At 47.2% G+C, this 14282-nt stretch overlaps 2 protein-coding genes across 2 annotated transcripts; one reads left to right on the forward strand and one right to left on the reverse strand.

Annotated features, from left to right (window-relative positions):
• Positions 1-3253: 3253 nt before the first annotated feature.
• On the reverse strand, positions 3254-4474 carry LOC135917081 (uncharacterized). The gene is made up of 3 exons (XM_070529227.1): positions 4191-4474; positions 3824-4120; positions 3254-3657 (listed from the first exon to the last, which is right to left on the reverse strand). The coding sequence occupies exons 1-3, from the start codon at positions 4417-4419 to the stop codon at positions 3386-3388; spliced, it is 798 nt and encodes a 265-aa protein (XP_070385328.1). The 5' UTR covers positions 4420-4474; the 3' UTR covers positions 3254-3385.
• A 1472-nt stretch (positions 4475-5946) lies between these two features.
• On the forward strand, positions 5947-7386 carry LOC135917080 (dnaJ homolog subfamily C member 9-like). The gene is made up of 2 exons (XM_065450578.1): positions 5947-5975; positions 6963-7386. Exons 1-2 carry the CDS (start codon positions 5947-5949, stop codon positions 7384-7386), a joined length of 453 nt encoding a protein of 150 aa, XP_065306650.1.
• Positions 7387-14282: the final 6896 nt, after the last annotated feature.

Here is a 14282-nt window from a genome sequence, read left to right on the forward strand (position 1 = left end):
GATAGAAACCGCTCATCGCGACTAAAATTTTTATATCAATTAGTTAAGGGGCACTATAAAGTCGACGTTAGCGAATGGATTACATTTTCTTCCGGTTATTCGACACGCCAAAGACATGAACTAACAATAACACCTTTTCGTTCTCATAATGATTCTTTCAAGTATTCATTTTTTCCACGAACAGTCAGAGACTGGAATAATCTCAGCAGCTGTATCGTTCAAGCAGACTCTTTGTCAACTTTCGCATCCCTTCTTGATGGCTGAAACATAATTGGTTATATTATAGTGACTGTCTATATGATTTATACGTTGAGTGTTCGTCTATTTCATTTGCACATTTGATAAATGTTTTGCTTAATTTTTCTTTTATTCTTTCTTGACTGTGACCTAAGCATGTACATATATTTCGTTTGCCATTATGTTGTATTTTCTCATGTATTGTAACTCACCCTGCTAAAATCCCGGTGGGGATTGCAGTATCAATAAATAAATAAAAAATAAAAATAAATAATGTATATGCGCTACTCGTCTTGCTTCTTCGCTCAGCAAAAGTATTAGTCTAAACCTAACTTAACGGGAAGCTTTAGCTCCTACCTGGGAAATCATCAATCCTTTCTTCTTACAACGACTGCAGCGCAATTCGTGAGTTATGTTGAACTTAAAAGAAACAGTTAAAATTAGATTTTAGAAAGGCAATTTTTATTTAGCTTCCACTTTTCTAAATTCTAAAAAAATGCGAAATTTCAAGAAACAATACTCAAAGTATACGACTCTGTACCTCAGCAACTAAAAACGATATCGGAATTCTCTAAGCTGCACCTAATAGTTCATTTAATACAGACAAAAATGATATATCATATGCCACCCTGAAATACACCCCTAACTCCTGAATATGGTATTCGCAAAATCTTAACAGGCATTGTAACTTCACATAAGTTATAAATACATACATCGAATTTGTCCGATTGAGATGCTCCAAGGGATGCAGTTTAGAGGGATGCGATATCAGCTTTTATCCTAACTAACGGATTTGTAAACTTCGTACTTCTTTTTCCAACTTGCCGATTTCCGATAATTCTTGTCAATAATGCCATGGCCGAGTTCAAAATTATTATTGCAGCAATCACTGTGATCGAACGTTCTTTCTTGAATGCAACAATTCTCATTAATATCGGTTTGGCGATTTTCTCATAAAATCATTTACGCATTTTGCATGTATTTGAGCAGCCGGCATCGAAGAAGTGCCCGAGCTAAAGCTTCCTCTTATTGAATCACACTGGTTCTTAGAAAACACAAGAAAAATAACGCTGACTATACCGAAGCCCGCGGCCGCAGTCGTGCACAAATAAACAGAAAAAACAACGAAGTAAGGGAACCCAATGCAAGCTTTGCGGGAGCTGTTATCTCGGCCAGACATCTCACCCGGAATGCCGACGAGCTGTCTGGCAAGCTGTCTAGCAAAATCGTCGATTCATTGCAAGTCGAGCAAGTAGCAGGTTGTCTTCAAGATAACGTTGATATATAGGCGCGCTCGTTTCCAAGTGCCGAGCGGAAGCAACAGTCGCAGGGTGTGTCCTTGTTTTTATTGTGTTTTCTTTAGTTTTGCGTGATGGCATACGTCACGGCACTAATTTCAAATCTTTAAGGTTGATACGCCACGCGGTGGTGAAAATAGAAACTAAACGCATGTCCAGAATTCCTGGGTATGGGGAACCAGCGCTGGCCAGGAGGCGCTACGACATTTTTCATGCGTTACTAAAATATGCTGAAACCGTCCGATAGGGAGGCTACGAAGATGGCACGACATATTTAACGATAAGAAACGTGCGCCTGTATCAATGTTTGCCTAGCCCGATGCGGCCAGCCAAGTTCTGTCCATGGCCATGCGCGCTGCGTAGAGCGCATGCGCTGCTACGTCCTAGCACGTCGGTTCCCTGCCATTTGAGGAGCCGTGAAAAGTGTGACTCAAGACAATCGGCGAATTTGCTGACACGAAATCACTGCGTGTGCTACTGGAAACTGTGTCTACCGCTCGCTAGGCTGTGTGTTACGGCGCTGCTGTCGGCACGTGAATCTTCAGCGCTGGTTGCCCATGCCAGAGACGGGGAAAATGATTGCATGCGACAACCCGTCATGCACATTTAAATGGTTTCATTTCTCATGTGTGGGAATCACACGGGCACCAAAGGCAAAGAAGTGGCATTGTCCACTATGCAAGCAAGATAAAGAAAACTAGTTCACTTGAAATTCATGCTGTATTGTTTTGGACAAGTTCGTTGAATGAACAGTAATCAATTCAATGATGGTTTAGGTACCAACCAATTCAATGAGTAAATAAACAAATGTACAACCTACAAATCAAGCATATTTTATTTACTGGGGCATTTTGCTCTCTGCTCCACACAGAGCAAAGCACATGAAAGATTGTAGCACTGCAGAGTAGTGTAGTGATTTTTTTATTCATCAGAAATATTCTACCTTAGGCATACAGGTTGATAGAAGTGAGATTGTTCCAGTGAAAAAACTCCATGAAAATAAAAGACATAGTAATGAATAGCATGGTACGAGCAAAGATTTATGAAAGCCTCGCACACTAATAAGGCTGTGAGGTATGCAAGGCCACTTCACCACTGGCTTCCTTCAGCTCGGCAACAATTGATGGGCAAAGATAGGATAAAGCGCAGCATACAGTGACAATTTTGTCCAGTGACGGAGCGTGATCACCTTCTTGGCGGGTAACGTACTCAATGAGGAGAGTGCATTTCAATATGGTAAACTTATTTCTTATGAGGCCAATAACTCGCTCCACATGAATGCGAACGTTGGCAAGTTTTCTGGTACTCTGGACTTCTTCTGCCGACAGTTGTTTTTTGCCTTTTGTGCAGGCTGGAACATGCAAACGTGCACAATAGAACCGAACACTTTCGGAGATATTAAATCCTTGGTCAGCAAGTACAACATCATCAGGGCGCAAGTTATCTAAAATTCCACAATGTTCCGTGATATGCTTATCACTGCAGCGCCCCCCCCCCCCAACCCTCTGAAATGAAGGTGACGACGCCCTGAGGAGCGATGCCGATCAGAAATTTTGCAGTGTTGCTCTGCTTGTATTGCGACCATGTCTCGCTTCTTGCCTCGTATGACGATGGCCGTTCTATTTTTATTTCAAAACAGTCAATGACTGTGGCCACATTACCTCCAAAAGAATCAAAGAAAGACTGGGGCATTGTCTGCTGCAGTGTGACCCGGTCTGGCCATGAAAAGTATGGCTTCAGCCGACAGTCTGCAACATACAGCCACTTACGGAAAATGCGTGACACTGTTGCCTCTGAAACTCTAAATCTAGAGCCAAGATCAGCATTCTGCAAATTCAACTTCAGCTTCATTAGAAAGAGGACAAAACCTGAAACTTTGACAGGCTACTGTTCACACCATGTTGGACATAGCACTCCACAAGTTTAAATAAGCCATTTAAAATGTCGAAGTTTGCCATTCCTGTGTAATACAGGACCTTGGCCTTGTTCTTCCTGAATGCTGCTTCAGTCCACTCCAGCTGGTCAATGTGGGCACGCAGGGCATAGAGATGATCATTTAGTTCATTGCACTGTTGCTCCAATGCTGCAATGTCTGCCATGGTCATCTCCGCCTGTACAGCAACTCCAGAAATGAACAATGCAAACTTAGGGATCAAAGCAGACCGGTACACCAGCATGTAAACATTTCATAGTGGAGATGTAAACGAACCAAACAATGATCCAGAGTAAACGAGATCTGCTTTTCCTACTTTTCAGAGAAACAAAAACAAAGTAATGGAGATACTGACCTGACTCATTTTCTGCAGCCTGGCCTTCACATTCAGCTCGCGGCAGCGATGGGCTGTCGTCTGCGTGTGCGTCGCCGTCGTCGTCGCCCCCGCACAGGTTTTCGGGTGGCGTTGCGGCAGGTCCAGAAGTTCCAGCCGTAGCTGTGGTCTCCGCGTCGACCTCGGTAGTCGCCAGCTTGAACCGTCGCCTCGCAGCACACTCGTAGCGCGCACTGCCTTCATGCTTTGCTTTGTAGCCTAGCAAAAGCGTTGGTGCCCAGTGCGGGCTTGCTTCTTCCCAGAGCTTCGCTGGTCTCCCTACAAATGCAAGCAAATGTGAGTCTAGCACACTGGCTACGCCTTACATGTAATAAAAGTGCAGGCTTACTTGGTACGAAGTGAGCGCCGCACACTCGGATGTTTGGTAGATCGCCCTTGAGATCGGCACGCTTGATACGCGCAAGCCACAGGCTGCGTCGCTTCGAGCTAAGCGTTTTCGTTCGTTCACCTTGCCGTTCTACAACTTTCGGAAGGCGAAAAAGGTTTGTGTTTGAAGACTCCTTTCTCGAGCTGCTTTTGCTGCGATTAGCACACCCTACAACTGCGCAAATAGCCATGGCAAAGCTTTTCCATTCGCATACGACTCACAGCGTTGACAGCGCGGTCAGCGTTCGGCGTGGTGCTCCAGTATGCCGGAAAACAAACTTGGCGTCTGCGGAAGTGACGTCAGTGCAAGCCATGTAGTGGTCACATGGTCGTGCCAGAGTCGGCCACAAGAAATCCAATCACCCCTTTTGGGGCAAAACTGGAACAGTAGGCAGTGGGAGGTGTGGCTAGACAGCACGTTGCGGGAGGACCAATTGGCCCTTCTCGACCAAGCCCGGCGTGACGTGATCGCCAGTGGGGCCCTGGACTGAGGGGGACCCACCCACTGGACCTGAATGTGATTTTGTTAATAAAAGTTTTATACTACTACTTCCCCTCTCCCGCTCGTTCCGATGAAGCCGATGCGAAACCTGCCGTTATGTTTCACGCTTTCCTTCCTACCCTCGAAAGTTTCAGAAAGCTGTTGTTGTTGTGTGACTTCCTGTCACAAGTACAGTGTCTGTGTCAGCTGCACAGAATTTTACAAAAAAAACGTGAATTTTGTAAGGAAATTTTCTGATATTCTATGAAGTAATGTGTCTTCGTGATTACTAGGAACTCGAAGCGTGAAAAATATGACAGATAAGTAATAACCATGTCCTTAATAATCCCTTAATTAGTACTTATAGAGGAAGCACTTCAACGGCCCCTGAAGCGGTTCGGACAAATTTTGTAGGCGCGTAGGGTATAGCGTAAGTAGAACATTCGCACCACAATTTAAGTGAAGCGTTACGTATTAATGGAGCTGCAAGCGATTAGAAGTTACCCTCCTCCCTAGCTACGCTTTTCCACCCCAACTCGCTCGCCGAGCGTGCGGCGGTAAGCTCCACCTTCACTGGTTCAGCGTCACGATGCGACGTCACATCGTTCACTTCCGGTTGTTTTGGAGCACGCCCCCTCGCACGCGAGACCTCTCCGCTAGCCGCTTGGCCGTCGAACCCAAGCGAGAGCTATCGAAGCAGCGTGCGTTGCGAGCATTCTGTCGTAGCGCCGAACGTGTCCGGTATTCCGGTAACCACAGGCAAGCTGGTCATTTCGGCAAATGACTGGAGGCATAAACTCAAGCTGATGAAGGAACTTTAGCGTAGACGTACGTGAGCAGCCTGATAGGTCTGCACGGTCCAGACACTTGCTGGCGCAGCGCTTAACCAGTCAAACAAAGCGCTAATATTGCTCTAACCAAGTGTAAAACAGTTTAAACATTTATAAAAACAACGTGTTGATGATTACCACGGAGGAAGGAAACTAAGGAGAGGCCCTGACGTCACTCTTTGTGAAGCAAAAGTGAAGCTGGAAGTTGGCGTTGCTCATGGCGATGCTCCGGCTTTTGGGCCACCCTCCTCTGTTGTTTACATCTTTCGCGAAACCACGCCGCGCTGCGCGTGGTTTCGCGCGCGGAGCGCGCGCGCTCGCGCAACATCCGGCAGAGCACGGTGCAGGTAACACAGCGCAACAAGACACGGTGACTAACGCAAACCCGCACACACAGCTCCTTTGCCATGGCACGAAACCTACCAGAGCAACACGTGTGAGCGCTCAAAACCATAACAACGCCGACATTGTGACCCAAAAGGCGTGGCCATACAGCAAAAAAATAAAAAAGCACTTAAGAAAATAAGAACCTACTACGTCATTTCCGTCACACTTTTCTCCTAGCGCGCGGAGGGGGTAGGGCCTCTCCTTAGTTCCCTTCCTCCGTGGCTAAAGCAAACGAAAGAAGAAAGATAAAAAGGAGGAACTAACACGTCATTTCCTCCACACTTTTCTCGGAGGAGGTAGGGCCCCTCCTTAGTTTTTCCTTCCTCGATGTCTCCATTTGTCATATGCTGGCCTGAGCGATTATAGGAAAGTAATCTCGAAGGCCAAGCTTTGCCGTGTTGCAGATAGCGAAAGGGACTCAGCCGCCGTTCTAAGCGTCACTTACTGCGAGCAGATCAGGCTAAGGCAACTTCAAAGTTTTTTTCTTGATAAACTATGCAACTAACAATGCCAATCGCTGTACTGAACGATTAAGACCATAAAAGACGAGAGCAAGACTGAACCGGTATTCAAAACACCACGTCTATGACTAGATTCTGTCTCCCGAAATCTTTTCCGCCGCATTCAACGAGAAAGAACATTGCCTTTAAGATTCGCATTTTACCACGAGAGGGCGCTACCCCAAGGGACGAGAAAGACTTACCCTATTAATGTCGTGTCTCAAGCAATCCAATCCATAGCTGATCCGTACTCTTCGCGCCAAAAAGCGTCGGCGTTAGCGAAACATGGCGAAACTTCGCTGCTCGCGCGTTGTCCTCGAAACTAATACCTATGTCACATGGGCACATTTGGAAGGCCTTCCAGTCGACGGCCTTCGAAATGTCACAACTCTATCGACTCAAAGGAGTTTTGGCTCAAAGCTGCGAATTCACTTAGCAAAACCGTTTTTTGTGGCTTGCTTTGTAAGTTCTGTATTTGTTGCAACTTGCGTTTCACTTTTATTCGGTTCAATGTTTTTGCGTTCATTTCTCAACAGGTACCTTGCCAAATACAGGGGTACCAGTCAGGAGGTGGCTGACCTCAAGGACTACTACGAGCGCTTCGAGGGCGACTTCAACGCCATCAGCGAATGCCTCGCCGGCTTCGAAATTGAAGACGAGGACCGCTACCGCAACATATTGAATAAGCTCATCGAGGACGGCGAAGTGAAGGCGTACCCCAAATTCACTGAGGAGACCAAGAAGTCACGTAACGCGCGAAAGAGATGGTATTTGAAAGAAGCAAAAGATGCCAAAAAAAGAAAAATGGAAGATGGTTTGGATGGCAGTGGGGAATCCCTGCCAAACGCCATCGCAAAAAGACAGCGATCGAATTTGGATATCTTTGGAGGCTTTCGAGATGTAATTGAAAACCTCGAAGCCAAGTACTGCAAGCCAAAGGAGAAGAAGGCGTCAAAGTGATGAGTTGTAGCCGCGGTGTTTGAGACTCACGGTCGATGTAAACCCCACCCCTTATGTGTCAAAGTGATGAGTTGTAGCCGCGGTGTTTGAAACTCACGGCAGATGTAAACCCCACCCCTTATGTAACACCCCGAAAGGGGGTCTTTAAGGAAAATAAAGTGATGTGATGTGATGTGAGATGCACAAAGCATGTGCACGATAGACTTCTCTCTCGGTGTTAACCTTGTTAGCGAACATGGCCAGTCCACGCTTGGACTGAAGTTTGCTGTTCGAGTATCTATTGCTTTAAAAGACTTGTATATTTCGGTTTGTGTTAGGGAGACCCAATGTTCTGAGCCTTCACTATGGACCGCATATAATTTAACGCATACTTTTGTTTATCTGTAGTTGCCTTTTCGTGTGTGCCGGCACATTCCATGTGGCTGTGCGATGGTTATCAATAGGGTTGGTTGCTCAAAGTGTGCAAAGAAGCAATGCACAATTGTTTATACTATTCTGTTGCTCTTCTGCAGCGCCATGCGCAAGAAATAAAGAAAAACTGTTTCGCACCCTCTTTCGCAATCGTTATATCACGAAGGCTTAGCAGATCATGACATACTCTGACTTGGTATGACCTTTCTGGAGCACAATGTGTCATTCTATTTAAAGCTATGTAGACAGAACATTTGAAGATTTTTTTCTCGTGCAACGGCCTCAAGCTGACATCGTGCATTGGACCACACACGCTTAACATTACCGTCGTAACGACCAAGAAAGCTCAAGCGTCAATGTCGACGCTTGGCTCCTGAGGTAAGGAAGACGGACCCAATGAGGATCGGTGCTGCTGCCTTCCTCGCGTTGGCGCTTGGCTGGAACTGCTCCGCTGGTCTCTGCGCTTGACCCGACGTGACTGGGCTGTCCGACAACTCCAAATAAACTCACTCGCGCAGCATTTACTCGATACTAATGCACCTGCGATTGCACCCTGCACCTGACTCTTCGCTGTCAGAAACGTAAAATGCAGTGCCTTCGTCTTTAACGCGCACCCTCGGCTTCAGCACTTGAAAACGCAAGATACGATAACGTTGATCGTTATATCATTTGATATTTTACGGTAAGAGAGAGGAATACAGGTGCGTTCTAGCTTGTAAAAAGAAAATACGCTACCGCATCCGAACCACACTGGACTGGGCACCACTCGTGGAGCACCAGTTTTATAAGCGAAGTCCATTGATGCCAGACCTTGGGCACTGGCAGAAGCTTCTTGCAGAGCACGACCTTTGAGATTGGAATGTGGGATTCAAATTTGTAATGTGGGCTTTGGACACTGCACACTGTAGTTTTTGTTTTGTACTACATTCTAACGCGAAGATTATATTTCAGAGTGAACCCTTCTAGAAAAAAAATGTGCGCGTTAGTATCTGGTGACAGCGCTAACACTTTCCAGAGTTGTAAAAGGTCACTGTACGTTACCACAAGACTGCGCTGTGTAGCGAAACATTGATGCGAACGATGATTATCAAAAAGACTAGAGATTAACGCGTCCCAGAGAGACGCCGACACCGAAAGAAGATCGTCTCCGGTGCGACGTTATGTAAACGGCCGGCGTATGTATACAAATTATGTGCACCGTGGCGCCACCTGCCGTCAGCGCCTGCATGACACGTGAAATTCCGAAAGCGTCCGCTTTCGACGACGTGCGATTCGTATTTTTTTTTTCGTCCTTTTACTGCCGTGGAATTTCAGTTGGTTGCGGTAGCAGATGCGCACGAAAATACTCCCCGTGTTTTCATGACACGGAAGTGCTCAAACGGTTCGTCAGGCAGTTACACAGGGAAATATTTGAGGCATAGTTGCATTTCAAAAGCTGCTGATGAATGTGTAGGCACTCCATCCCTGGCACTCACTGATAAAGGGTTGTATTTTGAGAAGAACCTGATCAGTGATTTGTAATGGCTCGCTGTGGGCGCCTATCCGCTTCGTTGCGCAATGTGGTTTTCTCCTACGTCGCACATTCGTTGACGCGTCCGTCTGCGCATTTGTTTGAGCATACGGTGGTTTCTTGCGTCTCATTTTTTTTCTGAATAAAGCCTGTCAGTTGAGGTCTAGCGCTCTGTCCTGTCCCAACTTTTTTTTACGTTAGTCTTGTTAGCGCTAGTAACTATGTCTCAGCAAATGTATCAACACCAACTAGCCCAACTTTCTGCGTTAATTACGTACATGTACACGCGTCATCCCTGATTCCCAGATGGAAATGTCGTCTGCGTATATTGACAGATGCACGGAGCGTGGAAGTACATCAAGAAGTGCGATTAGCGCAAGGTTAAAGAGAGTGGTGCTCAGAGACTCCACCTTGAGGCACACCGCGACAGATACAGTGGTGCGTTGTACCATCGTCTGTCTGTACAAAGAAGGTTGTGCCCTCCAGATGGTTGTACATCCATTGGTACACATGGCCCCCTCCAATCCAATGTTCCCCAATCCGCACAGAATAGCCTCATGCGATACATTGTCGTATGCGCCTCAAGAACATCGCCGCAGTTAGTTTCTTTAAGCTTTTTTTGTTGTTGCTGTATGGACGTGACAAGGTCAATCACATTATCTATACAGGAACGTCCACGCCGAAAGCCGGTCACAGCAAAACGGTATATCTCGTTATTCTCCAGGTACGACTCTAGACAAGTCAGTACCATCCTCTCCACGACCTTTCGAAAACAGCTGGCTAGTGCGATGGGGCGAAAGGAAGCCAGGTCCAGAGGACATTTGCATGATTTGAGAAGAGGAACGAGGTGGCTGGACTTCCAAGAAGGAGGAACCAAACCGTTGCTCCATGAGTAGTTGTATACGGTTAGAACACGCCGAGCTGTTTGACCGAGGTTACACAGGGTCTTTCAAAAAATGAAGCGCCAATGGTAACGGCACACAAAGAAAGAACAAAAGACAGGACAAGGCACTTTGTTCCTTCTTTGTGTGCCGTTACCATTGGCGCTTCATTTTTTGAAAGCTATGCACCAACTAGCCCCAGAACGTGTTTTACTGCAATACACAGGGTCATGTGGGTGACACCATCAGGCCCAAGTGATGAGAAAAGCCTGCACGCTGCCAAAGCTGCTTGAAGGTGCTCTACAGAGAACAGATCGTCCATCCGGGAATCTCGTGACATCGGTGTGTTTCCTGCGTTACTTGCCGTCAACGCGGACCCCTTCCGGCAACCCTCACGCAGAAGTCTTCTGCTACTTCAATTTCGAAGCGAAGTGAAGAGGAAGACACTTGAAGGGGCGATGTTGCCATGGCAATGTCCGTAGGCCGCGGAAAATTCTCCATATTTGAGTTAGGAGCTTGTGCTGATCGAGCGACTCGCATAAAGTTTTCCATCTTGGAGACTGGTGCACATGGGTTCGGCGCTGAACCTTCTTCTGCAGCCGTCTCGCCTCCCTCAAATCGCAGATAGATTTTGTGCGCCTGTACGACGAATTGCCTCGGAGCCGCTCCAATTCCGCTTCATATTCGCAAAACTGTGATAAAGGTGTAAAATTATAGGCAGTGTTTTGAGTAGCAGCTTTGATTATGCCATCTAGGTTTATAAAAGAACCTTCTTCATTTTTCCTGACACCGCTTCTCTCTGAGTTACCTGTACTTTGAACAGTCGACGTGTGACGAAACGGTGACGTGCGACTTGCTGTAGGCCCTTGATCTTTATATAGCTTGGGATATGGTCACTTACATGGGTTTCATTGTCCGAAAACAACTGTACCTTGTTACTTAGGCTGCGTAACACAAACGTCAGGTCGAGACAGCTGCTATATGTCAGTCCCCGGAGAAACTTAGGACGGCCGTGGTTTACACAATACAGTTCATGATCTTATGCAAAGGAGGAAACAAGTCTTCCCCGACGATCTATCTACTGGCTTCCTCATAGTGGGTGATGAGCGTTGCAATCGCCGGTGATAATCCATCGCCCAGGTGTCGCTGATATTAAAGCGCTTAATCTCGCCGTGTCAAAACGGCTTGAAGGTGAAATTACATACATACTAGCGTGAAAGTGAGGTTATTGCGTTTTACTCTCAGGCACACGCATTGGTTGTTATCAACATGTGTTACTGGATGCTCAATATAGGTAAGCTCGCACCTGATATAAACGATGAATTCACTGCTGTCGTTGCTGGTAGGAGACTTTAAAGCTTCGCAGCTAGATAGTCGTATGGCATTGCGAAGGCGTGGTTGGCAAGCGACGATAATCGGAAACTGATTCTTAAATACGAGTAGCGGAATATCCGAAATGCGGGGTTTAAGGCCACGGGCATTTCACTGGAAAATCGAAGCTTCTTTGACTTCTTTACGGAAGGGCTGCAGAGGATGAGCCATGGTGCTTCCCTCAGATTTGACAGCACCGGATTTAGAATATCGGATATTTGAAGTGCACTATGAGCAGCCGGAGTGCGAATGCCAGTTAGGAGCACTCGAAGGGTATTCATGAGGGTTTCAACCACGGCTATGTCTTAATTCCTTATCTTGATTGTTGCCACACACTCGGTCCGAAGTGTCCTTGGACGAGTGATGCTGCGGCTCTGCTGACGTGAGGTGGACCAGTGATACTTGTGTCCTTCTCAGGGTGCTGGTGCTGGCATTGCTGGGCGCCTGTGCTGGTTGGTGGACCGTCACTGGGAGAGGCGCGTCCCTGTAGCTTCGGCAACAGCTTTCCCAGAAGGTCTCCGGCGACGAGAGCGCCGACGTCGTACCTTGGCAGCAGCCTCTCTGCGGGTGGAACCGTCTCTGACCATTTGCTTCAACACTTGCATCTCCTTCTTAATCTTTGGGCAATCCTTTGAAGACGCACCGAGAGGGCCGTGACAACTGGCGCACTTGCGATGTTCCGCGTGCAGGCGTTCGTACTGTGTGACTCTGAGCATCGCGAGCACACGGCCCCCCTGCCCCCCCTGTTGCTACGCCACTGGGTCTCTCTACGTCGTTTGTGGTCTCCCTATATACGCACGTTGTTTGTGGTCTCCACAGGTTGTTTGTGGTCTCCCTGCGTTGTTTGTGGTCTCCCCTACAGGGCTTCCAAGCCTCGCCAGCTCACGCGCCGCTCTCTCAGCGTTATGAAACGGCGTGCAGTTCCGCGTTCGTTCAAAGTGTGTGGTATGATGGTTTGTTTAGCCACTCTCTTCGCAATTTAATCGGTATGCGTCGCTCGCGAAGTTTCCGTAACGTACAAACGTGCCAAGTGAACCAACAGTAATTCGGTATAGGACTCTATAATGCAGCGTTGCAGCATATGCGTCAAGCAAGCTGGCGATTATATGGCATTCTGCGCATCACAATTGTTTTTTCACGATCTTACGTAGCAGCATTTTCCAACAGCTTTAAAGCGTATCCACGAACAGAATTTTACTTTTCGTAAAACGTGATGCAGCATTCGTAATATTGTACAACGAGCCTGAATTCGGCGAACTTTACGATCGATTCGGGGGGAGCAGTTGGTAGGCACGTCACGGCAAATAAATGATCGCTTCTTTTTTGCACCAAGTGCAGGTTCTCCACATTTGCAGAAAGTCAATAAAGATCACTGAGAATCGCGCCACGTCACTCTTTTCCAGGTGTTTTTGACGCAGAGTCACTTCGTTAACGCGATTGCCTCGAATCTGTTCAGTGGTTTTTCTTTAGCAGATAGCCTGTTGTTGCGCCTCCGCTTTTTGTAGCTTCAGCATCGGTGTAAACTATTGACAGTGCAAAACGACACGAACGGCACTGAAAAGTTATATGACAGTCGTGGACACCCGCCCCCCCCCCCCTTCATTCTTTAGTATATATATTTTAGGGCGCATAAAAACGACGCTGCATGCGAATTGCATTCCCAAAAAAGTAGTTACGAATCCAAGCGCGCCTTTGCGATCGTGCGCGCCACGACAGCTTTGCCCAGAGCACGTTGAAAGTGCGTTGCGCACACGTCGCCTGAATAGTTCCGGCTCTGGATTTAGGGTCGAGGTTCAGGATGCAACACCTTCACGAGGCGGGAAACGGTAGCGGAACATTTGCCCCTCTCACGTGCGGGTGAGAGGGGCAAATGGGACGAAGCTCGCTCGTCCACTTCCACGGATCACAAGGCGCGGCGTATCAGGTGGGCTCCTCCTCTCGCGATGCAAAAAGAGAGAGAGAGAAAGACAGAAAAAAGAAAGTGTTGTTTTCCTGGTTTCCGTCAGGTTACTCCAAGCGCATGCGCATCTCCCTGACACTAAGACAGAGAAGTCGAAACACTAGTAGGAGTTGCAGTCAATGGTCGTGAAAGCTCGACAACAAGCGACGAACACAGCGACAAACCACGTGATCTGCAGACTATGCGTAGAGCGGCTGTTCTGCCATAGATAAGTTTTAGTATAGCGTAAAATCCTTGCGTTAGCGTTAGCGTGCGACGCAACGCTAACGCAAAGAAGGACTGCACTACGCGGCACAAGGTAGTGTTTTAGAATAGCGGAACGGAGAAAAGCGTTAACGTTAACGCAAACAAATACAGCGCCATCTAGATGTAAAAACACAAAGTACTGAAAAGCCAAATCCACACGAGATGTCGAGCTTATCCAATGCCGAATCCGCAAGTGTGTCCCCAAGTCAAGTTTATCGAAAGCCACAATCGCTGCGTTAATTACGCATGCAGGTGTTTGGTTTGAGCGTTGTTTTGTCGAGAGTCGTGAAACACACCGATTATTCTTGGCATGCCGCGATCGAGTGTTCTGTGGGACCCATATTACGTGTCCTTTTTAAGTTGGGATGACATAGACGCCCTCATGCTTCGGGAACGAGAGCGGCCGCGCAGGTTCTACGTGTCCTCAAGATCCAGTCAACATCGAAGCTATTCCGGAGGGGACGTTTCGCCGGCAATTTCACTTCCAGAAAGCGGATTTCCCACTTCTTTCCAATTT

This window comes from Dermacentor albipictus, unplaced genomic scaffold (assembly GCF_038994185.2).
Source record: "Dermacentor albipictus isolate Rhodes 1998 colony unplaced genomic scaffold, USDA_Dalb.pri_finalv2 scaffold_19, whole genome shotgun sequence".
In the NCBI taxonomy this organism is placed as follows: domain Eukaryota; kingdom Metazoa; phylum Arthropoda; class Arachnida; order Ixodida; family Ixodidae; genus Dermacentor; species Dermacentor albipictus.

Bases quoted from the DNA above. Each gene is read 5' to 3' on its own strand.
- LOC135917081 (XM_070529227.1), bottom strand. From the start codon at position 4,419: ATGGCTATTTGCGCAGTTGTAGGGTGTGCTAATCGCAGCAAAAGCAGC. The intron at 4,121-4,190 runs GTAAGCCTGCAC...TTGCATTTGTAG, and splicing joins CGGCGCTCACTTCGTACCAA to GGAGACCAGCGAAGCTCTGG. The intron at 3,658-3,823 runs GTCAGTATCTCC...TCATTTCTGGAG, and splicing joins GGCTGCAGAAAATGAGTCAG to TTGCTGTACAGGCGGAGATG.
- LOC135917080 (XM_065450578.1), top strand. From the start codon at position 5,947: ATGGCACGAAACCTACCAGAGCAACACGT. The intron at 5,976-6,962 runs GTGAGCGCTCAA...ATTTCTCAACAG, and splicing joins AACCTACCAGAGCAACACGT to GTACCTTGCCAAATACAGGG.